General features: G+C 46.2%; 1 protein-coding gene across 4 annotated transcripts in view; it reads right to left on the bottom strand.

Moving 5' to 3' along the window:
• SLC30A4 (solute carrier family 30 member 4) overlaps positions 1-11,283 on the bottom strand; it is a 28,277-nt gene extending 16,994 nt beyond the window's left edge. The window contains exons 1-3 of one of the 4 annotated variants that reach the window (XR_014504587.1): positions 11,165-11,283; positions 8,897-9,441; positions 2,101-2,247 (exon numbers count right to left, since the gene is read on the bottom strand). Coding sequence is in view for 1 of the 4 variants with exons in the window: in XM_083412168.1 (XP_083268294.1) it covers positions 2,101-2,247; positions 8,897-9,278 (529 nt within the window). In the remaining 3 variants the exon portion in view is untranslated. Of the gene's footprint in view, positions 1-2,100; positions 2,248-8,896; positions 9,442-10,442; positions 11,112-11,164 lie in introns of those variants that run through there. The other 3 variants (XR_014504588.1, XR_014504589.1, XM_083412168.1) reach the window with 3 other exon arrangements.
• Positions 11,284-18,133: the final 6,850 nt, after the last annotated feature.

Raw genomic sequence — 18,133 nt, forward strand, 5'->3', positions numbered from 1 at the left:
AAGATAAGAAATGCATACTGAGAGATTAGATTGGAAAAATTTCAGACAGGAATGATGGAAGTCAAAAATTTGAATAAGATGTAAAAGTATGTTGAAAATGATATGTTAAAAACAACTAATAAAAATTATATATGTGTGTGTGTGTGTGCGCGTGTGTGTGTGTGTGAAGCACAAAGCTACACATGATTATGGGCTTCCCACAGGTATTTGGTTGGTCGCTGTGCGAACAGAACAGTGCTGTAGCATGAGGAGGCCCCATGCGCAGATTTGTTAGCGGGTGGAAATCTGAAAATGGCTTCTCCATGCAAACTAGAAAGTGACCCCTCCATACAACGGAACAGCTCTTTTCTTTATCTCTGTGGTTATGATCTGCTGGGTGACGCATACGTCATTAGGCAACTGAACACACATGCATACTCTGTTCATTTCCCTCCCACCATCCTCCATACGGCCCCGGGTTCTGGCAACCCATGCGACGCCACTGGAACAGAATGCTAAACTGGGCAGACCTTTGGTCTCTGACGGCGGGGCTGTTATGTTCTTAGGTTGCAAGTCAGAAGGAGGAGCTGTATGAGACTGGCTCAAGATCCCCCAGTGGGCTTGATGGCTGGGTGGGGATGCGATCCAGTTCTAAGACTGACACTCTGACCTGGCAATGGGGAAAACCTGTGGCCCTCCAGATGATGTGGGAGTCAGCATGGCCGAAGGTCAAGGAAGATGGGACTTGTAGTCTAGTAACAGCTGATGGACCACAGGTTCCCCAGCCCTGCTCTAACAGCACAGCAGCTGTCTTAGAAGGTACACCTTAGACCTGTGCTTACAGGGAAGCGAGTATGGGATTGCTGCCTTATATCTTCAGAACATGGGAATCTGCCCTAAACCACATCAGTCAGACCCTTCATCCACTGAGTGCAGAATTTTCAACACTGACTGGCAACAGCTTTCCAGGATATCAGACAGGGTTCTCTCCCAGCCCTACCTAGTAAAAAAGGTAAAAAGTAAAGGACCCCTAGATGGCTGAATCCAGTCAAAGGAGACTATGAGGTTGTGGCGCTCATCTCACTTTCAGGCCGAGAGAGCCGGCGTTTGTCTACAGACAGCTTTCCGGGTCATGTGGCCAGCAGAACTAAACCGATTGGCACAACGGGACACCGTGATGGAAACCAGAGCGCATGGAAGTGCCATTTACCTTCCTACCGCAGTGGTACTTGTTTATCTACTTGCACTGGTGTGCTTTTGAACTGCTAGGTTGGCAGGAGCTGGGGCCAGAGCAACGGGCGCTCACTCCGTTGCGGGGATTCGAACCGCTGGCTTTCTGATCGGCAAGCGCAAGAGGCTCAGTTATTTAAACTATAGCACTACCCACGTCCCCTGCCTCGAGATGCTGAGGACTGAACCTGGGACCTTCTGCATGCAAAGCAAATTCTCTAACCACTGAGCTACAGGCCTTGAACTTGCCCTCCTTTTTGTGCACATGATGAAGGAGCTTCTGCCTACGGAACCTCACACTACAATAAGCCTGTCAGGGCCCTGATGCAAACACCGTTTCTAAATGAACACCCAATATGTTTAGAACATATACAGGAAAGCAAAAAGAAGAAGGGCGGAATGCATGAACACCCAAAAGTGTCTGCTGCATAAAGGAACAGGTAAAAGTGGGCTTTACTATTCCTCCTCCCCACCAATACCGCCTGCTTTAAGTTCATAAATCAACTTTTAAAAATACAGTGGTACCTTGGTTCTCAAACTTAATCCGTTCCAGGAGTCCATTCGACTCCCAAAACTGTTCCAAAACAAAGGTGCGGCTTCCGATTGGCTGCAGAAGCTTCCTGCACTCATATGGAAGCTGCGTTGGACGTTCAGCTTCCAAAAAAAATGTTCGCAAACGGGAACACTTACTTCTGGTTTTGCGGCATTCGGGAGCCGATTTGTTCGGCAACTAAGCCATTCGGGAACCAAGGTAACTGTAACTGTAGCTCTCAAAGGCTATTAGTCCCTCATGAGCTTGCACAGTTTAGGGATACAGGTCTTAGATGTATTAGCACATACAGCTCTATTAGAATGACTACAATAAAAAATAAATAAAAAAAGATTACGTACCTAAGCGGTGAAATCCGAAGGTGAATTTTTTGGTCGGTGATTTTGCAGATAGCCACAAAGCAAGCAAGGTCAAAATAATGCCACTGAGGTCAGTTAACATATGAAGCGCATCCGTCATGATCGCTAGACTGTTGGCAACGTATCCACCTTGACGTGCAAATTTAAAAGGAAAATCTGTGTTAGGTCTATAATACTGAGGGGTCTGTGCTAGAAAGAAGTAAAGCCAAGTGTACCCTCAAAAGGGAGCAGCCGCCAAGCACACGCAAGCACATCATTTGCCATATCCACCCATTACAATTTAAAATGTATATCAACAAATGAATAAATGCAGCTGTGCTGGGGTCGTAATAATTCTAGGCCATTACAGCATATTAAGCCCTTAGCAGAAAAAAAACATCTCGTACAATGCACATACAGTGCTACCTCGGGTTACATACGCTTCAGGTTACATACGCTTCAGGTTACAGACTCCGCTAAGCCAGAAATATTGCTTCAGGTTAAGCACTTTGCTTCAGGATGAGAACAGAAATTGTGCTCCGGAGGTGCAGCACCAGCGGGAGGCCCCCTTAGCTAAAGTGGTGCTTCAGGTTAAGAACAGTTTCAGGTTAAGTACGGACCTCCGGAACGAATTAAGTACTTAACCTGAGGTACCACTGTATATGAAACATGGTTTATAGCCCTGGTGTAAATATGCTAGGGTGTGTTTTAAAGGACCTGTAGCAACAAGCACATACAAGTTAATAGAGTGGAACCTCGGTTTTCAAGCATCTCGGAAGCTGAACAATTTGGAACCCGAACACTGAAAACCCGGAAGTAATTGCTTCCGTTTTCGGACGCATTTTTGGAAATCGAACGGCTTCCACTGCATGTTTTTCCATTTTTCAATGGATTTTGCCGACCGCCCATTGATCCTTGGTTTTCAGAAGTCAAACAACCTTCCGGAATGGATTACATTCGAAAACCGAGGTTCCACTCTATTAGGCAGCGAAACTACCCCACTTCCCCCCACAGCTCAGGGTAGGCAGGGGTCACGGGCAGGCAGTGCGCCGAATGTCACCCCCCTTGGTGATGACCCCACCACCACCACCACCTTGCTCCGCCCCGATTGGAATATGCCAAAATGGCAAAGTTGACCGGAAAGCTCAGGAACCAAGAAGACCAAAACTTTAACAAAGAATGGGAAAAATTCATAATTTATCTTGGAGACCACTGTAAGCAGGTGAAAACATCAGCAGGATTGCAGCAACACTTGTAATGTAGCAAGTACTATGGAGACAGTGGAGTTATATAAAACTCAGATTACTGGAAAAGATGCAGCAGAAAAGGTTTAATAAGAAGGACCCATGAAGGGGAGGTGAGAAGTCCAGAGATGCGGAGAAATATGTAAATGTGGATGTGTATGGATGTGTTGTTATGATGTTATACTTCTAAAAGCAAATAAAAACTATTTCAAAAAAAGAAGCACTACCGGCAGTGATGGGTCGCAACCATTGTAGCCTTGGAACTAAACTGAAAAACAGACAAACCTTTTCCATGGCTTTTTTCCAGGAGCAACAATAATCACATGTACCGATCTATTGTGTGGGATTAATGTGCCTCTCCTGCCCCTGTGATTAGATGGCGGAACCTGTGCGTGGAGGAAGACTGTGGGCATGCATAGTACCATGAAAATGAGGTACAGATCCTAAAATAAAGTTCCTCCTCCACCTCTAGGTCTTTAGCCCTGCTCTAAATAAGTGCTTGGGACGTGGGTGGCACTGTGGGTTAAAGCACAGAGACTCTTGGGCTTGCCGATCAGAAGGTCGGCGGTTCGAATCCCTGTGATGGGGTGAGCTCCCATTGCTCGGTCCCTGCTCCTGCCAACCTAGCAGTTCGAAAGCACTTCAAAGTGCAAGTAGATAAATAGGTACCGCTCCGGCGGGAAGGTAAACGGTGTTTCCGTGCACTGCTCTGGTTTCGCCAGAAGCGGCTTAGTCATGCTGGCCACATGACCCAGAAGCTGTACGCCAGCTCCCTTGGCCAATAAAGCGAGATGAATGCCGCAACCCCAGAATCATCCGTGACTTGACCTAACAGTCAGGGGTCCCTTTACCTTTACCTTTACTTTTAAATAAGCGCTTGGCTCACAAACTATTCTTCCTGTCCTCCCTTCCTCCACCGGGAAGTGCCTCTCTGCCCTGCCACTGCTGCCACCACTACCTCCCTGCTCCTGCCACTGCCCGCTTTGCTACCACTGTGCACCCCGCCACCATCAGTGCCAATTTTGGGTGAGATCTTGCCCCCAAGGGGCACGATGTTGCCCAAAATCAGTGCCAGCGGCAGAGGCACTTCTTTGCCGATGGAAGTGGCGGGGTGAGGTGTGTCCACAGCAACCCGATTGCCATAGGAGAGTAAGAAAAAAGAAGTCTCCTTATTGCCTCCTCTGTAGAAGAGATTTCAAAAAGGGCATGTTAACATCCCGGTCAATAATGAGCCTGATGTCTGTCTCATTGCCGCCTTCAATGAGCCATGAAGGACAAAGGCCTATCTCATGGCTGGCTGATCACAAATCTTTGTGCAAGCAGCTTAGGAGGTTCAGAGCTGAAAACTGGTGCGGCGTGGGGGGAAATAATAGGCCAGGTGGCAATTTTTCCTGTGGAGATTGAGAAGTCAGCCACTGCACCCAGGTATCCAAAAATATAATTTATGTATGCTACTACTGTGGCCCGTGTTTTGCTAGCCCCCAAATGGAAAATGAGCGAGGTCCCAGCCAAAGAAGAATGGCAACTTAAACTGATGGAATATGCACGGCTTGCAGATTTAACATACAGAATAACAGAACAAGAAGAATATATGTTTACTGATTATTTGGGTGAAAATTGTGTTCATTTAAACCTAGCAGTTCGAAAGCACGAAGTGCAAGTAGATAAATAGGTACTGCTCCTGCGGAAAGGTAAACGGTGTTTCCGTGTGCTGCTCTGGTTCGTCAGAAGCAGCTTAGTCATACTGGCCACATGACCCGCAAGCTGTACGCCGGCTCCCTCGGCCAGTAAAGCAAGATGAGCACCGCAATCCCAGAGTCGTCCACAACTGGACTTAACGGTCAGGGGTCCCTTTACCTTTACTAACAATGGATTACTGAATGGTTTAGTTCATGTAATATGCAGGGATATATTGTATGAAAAACGAATCACGGAAAGAGAAGGGGGGTCATTGATTTAATGTTGTCTAAATGAATATCTTGAAATGTAAATTAGAAAAAAATAATAAAAACTATTTTTAAAACCCCCAAAACTGCATTTGCTTTGGTTAACTTGACTGTCTGAGGGTTTCCAGACTGCAGAGTATCTCTGAACTTCTGCCACGGTGCAGTTAACAAAGACTCCTGTCCCACAAACCACCTCAAGAACAAGAGCTACGTCTCAGAAAAACTGCATTTCCAGTAAGTCCAAGGAAGCTGCAAGCGTCCAGCCCAAGAGTTTTATTAACTGTATTTGCCCACCACAAGTATATGCCAAGTTATTTATGAAATGGAACATCTAAACGGGAAACACTTCCCACGCTGAAAGCACAACACAGGCCTTTGAAACCATATTCAAAACCACATCAACAAAGTTTGGGTTGACTGGAAACAACCCTCATTTGCCGTCATTCACCAAATGGCAACTTTATACGGGGAACTTTATGCAACAAAACTTTTCACATGACTTTTAGAAACATGCGGAGGAAAGTAGTATAGATCCAGTTGCTGGACTGCAGGGCAAAGGTGTTTTTTTTTTTTTTTAAATCCAAACACTGCTTAAATAAGTCCTCTTGTTTTTTGGTAATTTATCTGAAAAGTTTCATTGCTTAGTTACCGATACCTAACAAGGGTGCTGCTAGCTGCAAGAACCCAGAATGTCAGAATAATTAACCGAAGAGATATTAATCTGAACAGAAAGTCCAGGAATACAAATTATAGCAGGAAGAATATGTCCAAGTAATCACACTGGCTGAAGGGATTGCTCAGTTGGTACAGCATGAGACTCTTAATCTCATGGGTCATGGGTTCGAGTTCCAAGTTGGGCAAAAAGATTCCTGCATTGCAAGGGGTTGGACTAGATGATTCTTGCGGTCCCTTCCAACTCCACAATTCTACGAACAAATTCTATGGATTATAATTTGCAGTTACTTAAGGCTTTTGTGGGACGCGGGTGGCGCTGTGGGTTAAACCACAGAGCCTAGGACTTGCCAATCAGAAGGTCGGCGGTTTGAATCCCCACAATGGGGTGAGCTCCCGTTGCTCGGTCCCTGCTCCTGCCAACCTAGCAGTTCGAAAGCACGAAGTGCAAGTAGATAAATAGGTACCGCTCCAGCGGGAAGGTAAACGGCATTTCCGTGCGCTGCTCTGGTTTGCCAGCTCCCTCAGCCAGCTCCCTGTACGCCAGCTCCCTCAGCCAATAACGCGAGATGAGCGCCGCAACCCCAGTCGGCCAAGACTGGACCTAATGGTCAGGGGTCCCTTTACCTTTACCTTTAAGGTTTTTGTAATATCTGTACCTGTGAAAGTTCATGGTTGTGCATACTTTGAATGCTGTTGATATGAATGGGGTTTAAGAATGCCTATGTACCGTATGCTAGATCAGCATTTCCCAACCTTGGGCCTCCAGCTGTTTTTGGACTACAACTCCCATAATCCTCAGCTAGCAAGATCAGTGGTCAGGGATGATGGGAATTGTAGTTCGAAAACAGCTGGAGGCCCAAGGTTGTGAACACAGTGCTAGATTATGGCCGGTAATTTGATGATTTGATGACTTCTGTTTTTTCAAAATGAAAAAACCTAACCATGTGATTTTATTCCGGGCTTTAAATCTTGACACGTATGTATGCAAGCATTACACAAACAAACACTTATAAGGTTCACAGTTGGCATAAATCCAACTGGGGTGGGTAGAACATTCAACATAAGAAGTAGCTAATGGGGGAAACATTGTGGTTTTGAAACAAAAACAAAAGCACATGGTCCAGAATAACCGCACGATTTTATACAGGATGAATGTCAGAGAAAGAGCTTGAACTATGCATGTAACAAATACAACGGTCACAATCCATTATGATCATCCCAGTTAAAACAATGGAATGGGACTAAGCTGAGGCCCATTGATTTTCATGGAATTTAGCCGCAACTAACTTTTCGGAAATGTCTCTCCATCAGAGGGACAGTTTCCGTGTAAATTCCACACAGTTCAAGAGAAAGCCTCAAGGCTGTTACTTCTGGGCATGTGACATACAGCTAAGCAGATCACAGAATCATAGAAGTGTACAATTGGTTGGGACCACAAGAATCATCTAGTCCAGGGGTCTAGACAAAAAGAGCCACTTGGACCCGTTTCTGAAGAAAAAAAAACTGGGAGCCGCAAAACTCGTCATTATAAAAATAACTTTTTGTCACTTTTTTATTATTTCTTTGTTTGACCCCTCAGAATTACTCCTCCTCATAGAAATAAACGTTAAAGTTACCCTTTTTGTGTGTGTGTGTTCTTCACTCCCCTTCAAAACAGTGACCAGCGTACATGCCCCTTACAATGCAGTGACCAGCGTACATGCCCCCTTTCAATGTAGCGGGCAGGCGGGCGGGAAGGTGACGTCGGGACGGTGCATGACTAACGCACGCACCGCTCCCATGTGACGTCACAGCCAGTACAGCGCCCGGCACAGTGGGGAATGTCGGGGCGCACTATGCGCCTCCTCCCCTCACTAGTATCCGCCCCGGAGCCGCAGCAAAGGTGTAAAAGAGCCACATGCGGCTCCGGAGCCGCGGGTTGCAGACCCCTGATCTAGTCTAACCCCTGCAATGAAGGAATCTTTCATGACCATGGGATTTGGAGTCTCACGCACTACTGACTGAGCTACATAGTGCCCCATTGTTGTTGTTGTTTATTGAATTTATATACCGCCCTATACCCGAGGGTCTCAGGGCAGTTCACATAATAAAATCAAGATATAAAACCACAAAATACCTAATAAAAATAAAAACAGCAACCTAATTACCCCTGCCCCCCAAAATTTTAAAAGGGCATAGGATGTAAATCGGATGTAACCAAGGCCTGGTTAAAGAGGAACGTTTTTGCCTGGCACCTAAAGGTGAATAAAGAAGGCGCCAGGCGAACTTCCCTGGGGAGAGCATTCCACAGATGGGGAGCTACTGCAGAGAAGGCCCCGTTCTCATGTTGCCACCCTCTGAACCTCTCGAGGAGGTTAAAAAGAGAGAGAGATAAAGAGGGTTTTATTATTATTATTATTATTACAACTACTACAGTGGTACCTCGGGTTAAGAACTTAATTTGTTCTGGAGGTCCATTCTTAACCTGAAACTGTTCTTAATCTGAAGTACCACTTTGGTTAATGGGGCCTCCTGCTGCCGCTGCGCCGCCACCGCGCAATTTCTGTTCTCATCCTGAAGCAAAGTTCTTAACCCAAGGCACTATTTCTGGGTTAGTGGAGTCTGTAACCTGAAGCGTCTGTAACCCGAGATGCCACTGTACTACTAAACTTCCTTTATCCCTTTCAGAAAAGCATCACCAACCGGAAGGCGAAATCTCCACTTTGCAAATGGAGACATACTATTCAAGGGAATCGATGAATGTAACAGTAATTTGCAAAGGTGGCAATGCCCTTTTCTACCGTTTCCCCTGCACATTGCTTTGACTTACTCAAGATGCCCTCTGAGCTATGTCACCCGACGGTCCCAAAGAGTAAATAATTAAAAGACTGTCCCCGAAGGCACAGCGAAGCAATTGAAAGATCTCCTTCTCAGGAGAGATCAAGGCATTCTTACCTATCAGCTCCCCTGTCATAAAGAGGAGATAGAGGACGGCTGCTAGAACCAGCCGCCTCTTCACCTTCTTCTGCTTCGAGAGTTCCCTTTGCTTGTTGCAATTGTTACAAGGTTCTGCGCCGGGTCCGGTCTGCGCATTCCGCAGAGCAATGTCTCTGTCCAGCAAGGACTCGTCGTCGGAGTGGGGGCCCAGGTGGGCCCCGTTGGCCGAAGCGTCCGCCGCATCCTCCGAAACCACCACCCGCAGCTTGTTGAACCTGGGGAAGTCCTCCTCGCCAACTTCGTCCGAGAAGTCAAAGGCACTGCAGTCGTTCAGGAACAAGGGGTCATTGTTCTTCCTCAGCACAGACTTGAGGCTGTTCCAGATGCTGGAATGAGCCATGGTAAGGTTGCCAGCCGGCACCGCAGCCAAAGGCCGGCCCAATCGGCCCTTTTCTCCTCAGGCAACTTCCCCTCGCAGGCCAGAGGGCTTCATTTTGCTATTCACCCGGGTCATCTCTCACCTGGGAGGAGCCAGATGCGCCGAGTTCACCAAGAGATCAAAACTGCAGCACGGAGAAAGAAGAGGGCGGGTTAGGAACTGAGGTAAACTTCTGCCCGTTGATACTGTGCCAGGATTGCAATAAGCTGCCCGGCCTGACGGGTTACAAAGTCTAAGGAGGTGTAGCCCAGTTTCCTCATACTCATCCTATGCCTCTCCCATCTGTCTAATCCCTTTAACTGTAAGCGCCTCGAGGCAGGGAACTGCTTCCATTAACAATTATGCAAAAAAAAAGTGCCATGGATGTTGGTGGCACCCTGTGACTCATCAGATCAGGATGTTATAGGGAAGGAAATATTTGTAAGAAGCAGCTGGGGAAAGGGTTTGAGGAGCTCTGGTGACCTATTTATTATTATTACTACTACAGTGGTACCTCGGGTTAAGTACTTAATTCGTTCCGGAGGTCCGTACTTAACCTGAAACTGTTCTTAAAGCCTGAAGCACCACTTTAGCTAATGGAGCCTCCTGCTGCCACCGGAGCACAATTTCTGTTCTCATCCTGAAGCAAAGTTCTTAACCTGAGGTAATATTTCTGGGTTAGCGGAGTCTGTAGCCTGAAGCATACGCAGTGGCGTAGCGTGGGGGGTGCAGGGGGGGCCGGCTGCACCGGGCGCAACATCTGGGGGTTAGGGTTAGGGGGTGCAAATCCACAGGTTAGGGGGCGCAAATTACTTGCCTTGCCCCGGGTGCTGACAACCCACGCTACGCCACTGAGCATACATAACCTGAAGCGTATGTAACCCGAGGTACCACTGTTTTAAATTTCTATACCATTTTGTATTTTAAAGACGAATCTCAAAGCGGTTCACAGCATATTAAAATATCCATGAAAGAATCCAGAATCAAACATTTCTGAAGAAAGTCAAATATAAAGTATACAGTCAAAGCAACATAATCAAAAAGATTCCCCCCCTCCCTCACCCACCCCGGGGTCCCCGCGGAACAAAAACAATAGCGCGCAGTGGCACAGCTGGCGTGCCTCGGGGACAATGGCATGTTTCCTACCGCCAGGGAAAACCGCAGCCGCTATCCCGATGCGGAGCGGGGACATCGCGGCACGTCTGCACAGGAACAGGGTCCCTAACAGCAGCGCGTACGGACGCGCGGTCTACCTGCCCCCGCGGAGAAGACGCCCTGCGCTTTGCGCGCGATCCAGCGCTTCAGGATACGTCCCTCGAGCCGGAGAGAATAGATTCCTGCGCTCTTCTCCCCCACCGGCAGCCAACTGAGCAGAGCCAGTTTGCAAGGGGATTAGCAAAAAAAGAGGGTGTGGGCTTCTGGGGAAGAATATGCAAGCCTGAATATTCATCCGAGCAGCTTCGCCTCCCCCTGGAAAGGGAAGGTTTCTCCGCCGATCGCGCCATCCCCCCATTCACCTCCCAAAGCAGAGGGGGGACCCAAAAACCAGCCAGTCCAGAGGCGCACAGCTTCCGAGAGGCCTTTGTAAAATCAAATTTTTGCTTTAGATTTCCCGATGGCGGATGTGAAAGCTGCTGTCCCAGCGTCCGGGTCCCGGGTGCTGCGCCCAGGTGCCCCCCTTGCCCCCCAGCAATTCGTCCCCGACCATTTTTTTATTTGCTGTTTTCTTTGGGAGGCTGGCTGATCGGTTACAGAAAGGCGAGACACGTTCTCACGACGCGGGTCCGGGGATCACGGAGTTACAGCAAGAAAAAAAGGGGGGGAAAGCGGGGGTTGCAATGCACATACACACACACACGCAAACGCACCGCCTTTCCGAGACGAAGAAAAGCCAGCTGCCGTTTCACGTGCCTGGATTCTCTTGACACCCATCTGAGCTCCGAATCTCAACCGCTGCAGCAACGGCGCCGAGGATTCGAAAGGGTTAAGCGTGCACATGGAGTCGGAGCGCGGGGCAGGCTGGGAATTGTAGGCAGTTATAGAAGGGGAGTTGTTGCAGGACCTGCTGCGCTATAAATAAGCCTTAAAGCAAAAGCACGCATGCAGGTTGCTTTGTTGTTTTCCTGTCTGCATTCTGTTGTTTGTTTGTTTGTTTACTGTAAGCCTACCAGAGTTGTACAAGCTCATCTCCCCCAATTTTTCATCCTCGCAATAACCCTAAGAGGTAGGTTAAGCTGAGAGACTAGTGATACATCCCTGCATATTTTACATGAACTCAGTGGCGTCGCATGGGTTGTCAGCACCCGGGGCAAGGCAAGTAATTTGTGCCCCCTAACCCGTGGATTTGCGCACCCTAACCCTAACCCCCAGATGTTGCGCCCGGTGCGGCCGGCCCCCCCTGCACCCCCCACGCTACGCCACTGCGTGAACTAAACCATTCAGTAATCTATTGTTATATCCATCAAAACTTACCGTATTTTTCGCTCTATAAGACGCACCTAGTTTTTGGAGGAGGAAAACAAGAAAAAAAATATTCTGAATCTCAGAAGCCAGAACAGCAAGAGGGATCGCTGCACAGTGAAAGCAGCAATCCTCTTGCTATTCTGGCTTCTGGGATAGCTGCGCAGCCTGCATTCGCTCCATAAGACGCACACACATTTCCCCTTACTTTTTAGGAGGGAAAAAGTGAGTCTTATAGAGCAAAAAATACGGTACTTACACTTGAAATTATCCTAATGCTACCAGCGTTTTTAAATGCACACAATTTTCACACATATATTCAGTAAACATTTTCTAGTCTTCTCTAAACATATGTTCTTGTTCTCTTATTCTATATCAGGCACGTCCAACTCCCAAGAGACTGCGATCTACTCACAGTATTAAAAAAACCAGCTATGATCTGCCCATTGTCATTGCCAGGACTGGTTGAGCTTTTTTTAGGGGAGGGTTGACCAAAGTTGTTGGCCTTTGTGTGTGTGTGTGTGTGTACTTCATACCACGATCAACCTGGGACACCCCCGTGATCAACTATTGGACATGCCTGTTCTGTACGTTAAAACTGCAAAATGTGTGTATTCCATCAATTTCAGTTTTCCATTTGGGGGCTAACAAGATATGGGCCACAGTAGTAAAGTAAAGGTAAAGGGACCCCTGTAGCATACATAAATACAGTGGTACCTCAGGTTACATACCCTTCAGGTTACATACCCTTCAGGTTACAGACTCCGCTAACCCAGAAATAGTGCTTCAGGTTAAGAACTTTGCTTCAGGATGAGAACAGAAAACGTGCTCCGGCGGCGCAGCAGGAGGAGCTAAAGTGGTGCTTCAGGTTAAGAACAGTTTCAGGTTAAGTACGGACCTCCGGAACGAATTAAGTACTTAACCTGAGGTACCACTGTAGTCTTTTTTGACAACTGGGAATTTCCCTCTGAATTATCCCCAACCAGAAGGACTCTGGATTTTTTTGGAAATGTGCTTTTAAACATCTATATACTTTACTCTCACTGAAATCAATGGGGTTTGGAAGTAAATCTTGCCTTATATTAATTATAGTTCTTACAAGATGCGTCAATTGGCATTCTGCACCGACAGATCATCACCAAGAAACCACGGTTGGGCTCCATGCTGCTTCTCACCAAATGTTTAACAAAACTGTTAATCATTTCTCATGAGAAGCAAGGACACTACCCTACGCAAACGGAAAATGTGCTGTTCTTTGTAGAGCACAAAAAAGTCACATTGTACATAACCAACAGCTTTATCTTTTAACCACAAAAACTAGAATAGCAAAATGCTTGCAGTGGTCATTTGGTCATTAGCAGAAGTGCAAATTTTACAGTGCTTTTAAGAAGATTGGACAAAGCAATACTCTGCAATGAAAAAGTGCTGACATAACAGTACAAAATCCTCGCCGTAGATACCTTTTAAATTGCTCACAGCGTGATTAACAGCAGTCATTCTGGCTTGCATCGGGATTCTTTGCTTTGCTAAACGCTGTGGCTTCCTGGGCTTAGCAAAGTGTTACCACCTTCTTATGGGCAGACATTCTGCACCTTCAAGAGCTATATGTTAGGCAGAAAATCAACAGGTGATGCCTGTTTATATCTTGCCTTTCCTGCAGAACTTAAAACAGTAAACAAGCTCTCCCATCCATCTTGGCACTGAGCAAATCTGCTTATATTCAAACAAGTTTGTTGCTTCCCTTCCTTTTTCAGCCCATCCTTATGCTAAAGGGAAAAGTGGGCTCCTGTATCTTTTAAAGTTGTGCAGAAGATTATTAACAGATTTAGGTAGGCGGAGAAAAGCTGCAGCTGCAGCTAGTGTAAAATCAAGGAACCAGATTAATAGCTAGGGTCAGAGCATCACCTTATAGCACACCTGTTCTGGCCCAACTGCTCTGACAGCCTATACTATTCTGAGCACAATTCAAGAAGTTCTGGTTTTAATTCATAAAGACTTATGTGTGAGTGTCAGGAGGTGGTTAGAGGATGGATGGCAGCTAACAGATTGAGGTTGAATCCTGACAAGACAGAAGTACTGTTTTGGGGGGACTGGGCGAGCGAGTGTGGGGAAATCCCTGGTCCTGAATGGGGTAACTGTGCCCCTGAAGGACCAGGTGCGCAGCCTGGGAGTCATTTTGGACTCACAGCTGCCCATGGAAGCAGAGGTCAATTCTGTGTCCAGGGCAGCTGTCTACCAGATCCATCTGGTATGCAGGCTGAGACCCTACCTGCCCGCAGACTGTCTTGCCAGAGTGGTGCATGCTCTAGTTAAATCTCCCGCTTGGACTACTGCAATGCTCTCTACGTGGGGCTACCTTTGAAGGTGACCTGGAAACTACAACTAATCCAGAATGTGGCAGCCAGACTGGTGACTGGGAGCAGCCACCGAGACCATATAACACTCTTACCCAAGGCGGTAAGGTCAAAGGGAAGGAGCTAGACAAAGAATGATCCAAGAAGTCCTCAACGGCAGAACAGGCAGATGATAAGAAGCGGTATGTTACAACTGCTGTGAAGGCGGATGAAGGCTGCAGCAGATAGGATCTACTGGTTCGTCGTGACTACTCATGCCATCAGAACAGAACCCTACTATGAAGACTGTGCATTGATCAGCGTGCACTGATCTACACACATAAAACAAATTCACACACAGGCGTCTTCCAAAAACCCAGCCCAAACCCCAAAGGTCCCATGGCAATCGGCAAATGGTAATGGGGCAGGACCGTGAAATCTGGAAGCCCCTAGTCATGAACCGGCACATGGGCGGTGGATACAGATTCAGTCGTTCTGACTCAAGGAACGAGGCAGCTGAGCAGCTCGGCAGCTGTAGCCATGACTGAGCAGCCATTTTTAGGAGCCACTCTGCTCACCACGAAAAGTGGGAAGGTCTAGAAAAGGTGCCCTAAACATAGTCTGCCTCCCTTTTTCCCTGACTGAATTACTGCGCCCAGTGGGGCAACCACTTGGCAGTCGTAAAAGACAATTGAACTTTGGAACATGGCATATAAGACACTCAAACTCAGAACGCAAGAGAGAAACGTGCTAAGAGGAAGGCACGCTTGGCAAATCCACACCATGATCAACTCCTCCCCGGGAACCAATGTCCCCTCTGTATAGAAGGACCTGTGGGTCCAAAATTGGCCTCCAGAGTCACTTACGGACTGACTTTTAAAACCATGTTCTTGGAAGACAATCTTACTCGGCTACGAGTGATCGCCAAAGAATACAAAACTAACGTCACTAGGTGTATTGGAACATAGAGCTGCCTTAAATCACATCAGACTTTTTGTCCCTTTGCCCCAATCTGCTCACCAATTAATACCTACCATGGTACCCACAGAATGTCTCCGAAAGTATCCCACAATACATGAAAAAATGACTGTTGTTCTGCTCAGTTCCTGTTTGCACGTGCTCAGCCTCTCGTACGCTGGACGTAAAGGGACCCCTGACCATTAGGTCCAGTTGTGGCTGACTCTGGGGTTGCGGCGCTCATCTCGCTTTATTGGCCGAGGCAGCCGGCGTACGGCTTCCGTCATGTGGCTAGCATGACTAAGCCGCTTCTGGAGAACCAGAGCAGCGCACGGAAACGCCGTTTACCTTCCTGCCGGAGCGGTACCTATTTATCTACTTGCACTTTGACGTGCTTTCAAACTGCTAGGTTGGCAGGAGCAGGGACCGAGCAACGGGAGCTCACCCTGTCGCGGGGATTCGAACCGCCGACCTTCTGATCGGCAAGTCCTAGGCTCTGTGGTTTAACCCACAGCGCCACCCGCATACATGGACGCTGGACATAGGGTTGCCATATTTCAAAAAGTTGTGGCAAAGTTGTTGTTTTTTGCAAAGTTATAGAGCTTTTTTAAAAAAAATCTGTGTTAAAGAAATTCTTGTGACATGGGTTGCCATACATCCAGATCTTCCCAGACAGTGCTATCGACTGCTGTATTCTGGCTATGTCCAGGAAATTCCAGACGTATGGCAACCCTAGTTGAAGATTCCCACCCCACACTGGCATTGGACACCAGGACTGCATGAGCAGAGGAGAGGTGCAAAGATATTCTCTCTTTGAGTGAGTGTGGTCGTGCCTGATGTAGATGCCATTTTCCTCATGGACACCATTTTGTGGTTGTATCTCTCTCTCTCTCTGCTCTTTGTGATGCGATGTCCAGTCTGTGTTATGCCACACCCCTTTTTATGCCACACCCCTGCAGCAGCCATTTTGTGAATGGCGCCCAGAGCACTTTATTGAAGTTCCCAATGTGCCCATTGGTGCAAAAAGGCTGGTGACCCCAAATCTAGCCCATCCCTAACTGTGGAAGTGGCTCTGCACAATGTCAATCAGAGATCTTTCATGCAACCTGTTATCTTATCCTTTTAACTGATAATACCAGGGATTGAGCCAGGAATCTTCTGCACGGAATGTATGTGTTTTGAGCTTTGTTCCACCCTCCAAATACTCCAAAACAAAACCATGTTGAAACCTAAAAGAGAAAGATGTGAAATGTTCTTTTTCCTTTTTGATAGCCACTAATAGGTACTAATAATCAAATTTAATTCTGTCCCAGATCAAAAGTAGCACTATTGTGCTTAGCTTCTATTAAGTTCACATTCCTTCCTAAAGGCTGCGGTCCTATGCCCAATATATAGCCCAGTCTTATACATGTTTAGTTGAGTAATCCCATCCAATCCAATGAGCATTACTCTCAAGTAGAGCAAAGCAACTGGGAAGTAAGTCCTACTGAACTAAGTGGAACCAATTTCCAAGTAAATATGCACAGGATTTGGATGCTAACCTTGTAAATTTAAGAGCAGCAAAAGAAAAAAAATGTTTTGGAAATGTTTAATTTGTTTTAATTAAGGTTTAACATTCCTGGTTTACTTCCTTTTGATTTCTATTTTTGCTCAATGAACACTCTGACCTCCTCCACACTCTGGACAATACATTATTAAATCTCTGAAGGTTGTGAAACGGTCTGTTTTTAGCTGTTTGAAAGGTTGCACGTTTCACTTATTAACTTACTCAATTTCTGCATTCCACGGGGGCAAGGCAAGAAAATATTTGACAACTAATTCCCTTTTCACAATATACAGAAGTGTGGTAAACAGATTAATATGCAGATTAGTGTAATTGATTCCAATCCAAAACCATTCAATGTCAGGAGAGGGTGGGGCTTTGTTTCAATATATCATCATCATTCTTATTATTTACATTATTTAAAGCTTGCTCTTCATTAAACGTTTTCAATCCTAGAGCAAGGGATATGGGCACTTCTGTTTTTGTCAGGCTACTAACTCTTTCTGAATAAATATGGGATTACCAGCTTTTGGTGCAATCATTGAAGCCTATTGGAGTCAACTAACTCCATTATCAGGGGATAATGTTTATACTTTGAATAACTTGCCTTGCTGGTTTGTGCATATCAAGCTGCTCTTTGGATTATGGTTTAAAATGATGGCCCGCAACCCCTTATAACAGATAAATCAAATAAAATTCAGGATAAACCAATTTATCCTGCAGCTGTGCCCAGGAAGGTGATTCTCCCACTAGTAACAGCAAGCAGAAAGCCCCCAAAGGGTTTCAAGGTTTCTCACCCAAAAGCTATGGATCAGCTTCATACAAAGCTCCGCAAATCCCCTAAGGGACCCTAAAATTGGCATAGTGAAAAATTGCAAAGCAACATTCCCCATACCTACTGTCTTGGATGGCACATAGCAATAGAGCTGCCATGTTGCGCTTTCTCCCTGACATCATTTAGGATTGCTCTGAAAAAACTGGATGGCAGTTTTGAGGCAATGTGATCAAAAGTCAACTGCTCAGCATGTGACATAACATGGAAATAACGGATAATTATAAACTAGATAGTATTCAATATGCAGTTGATACAGATATGTAGAGGACCCATGTTGGGGTGGAGGGAAGTTTCATTACTTCATTATACAGCTATACTTCATTTCCAACACTTTAGGATTGCTTTTGTGTATATTCTGGATGGAGAAGGATAACCGTGATGTATTTTGAAAAACCAGGAAAGATTAAACTTGGAGCAAAAGTCAACTGCTCATGGTCCCCTTTAGAGTTACCATGAATAGTTTTCTTTTTAATTGGCAGCTTCTGCTTTTATTGTGAGGTGGCTCCTAGTTTGCCCCATAAAATTTATCTGGGGATATTCTACTTGTGGAATACTATGGTGCTGTTTCTCTATTTTCTTTTTCTCTCTTTCATTTACGTCTCACCATGTTGGGCGCACTAATAATAATAATAATCATAATTTATTTGTACCCCGCCCATCTGGCTGGGTCACTCTGGGTGGCTTCCAACAAAGATTAAAAATACATTAT

The sequence above is a fragment of the Podarcis tiliguerta genome (genome assembly GCF_965153285.1).
Source record: "Podarcis tiliguerta genome assembly, chromosome: 14".
Taxonomy (NCBI): Eukaryota; Metazoa; Chordata; class Lepidosauria; order Squamata; family Lacertidae; genus Podarcis; species Podarcis tiliguerta.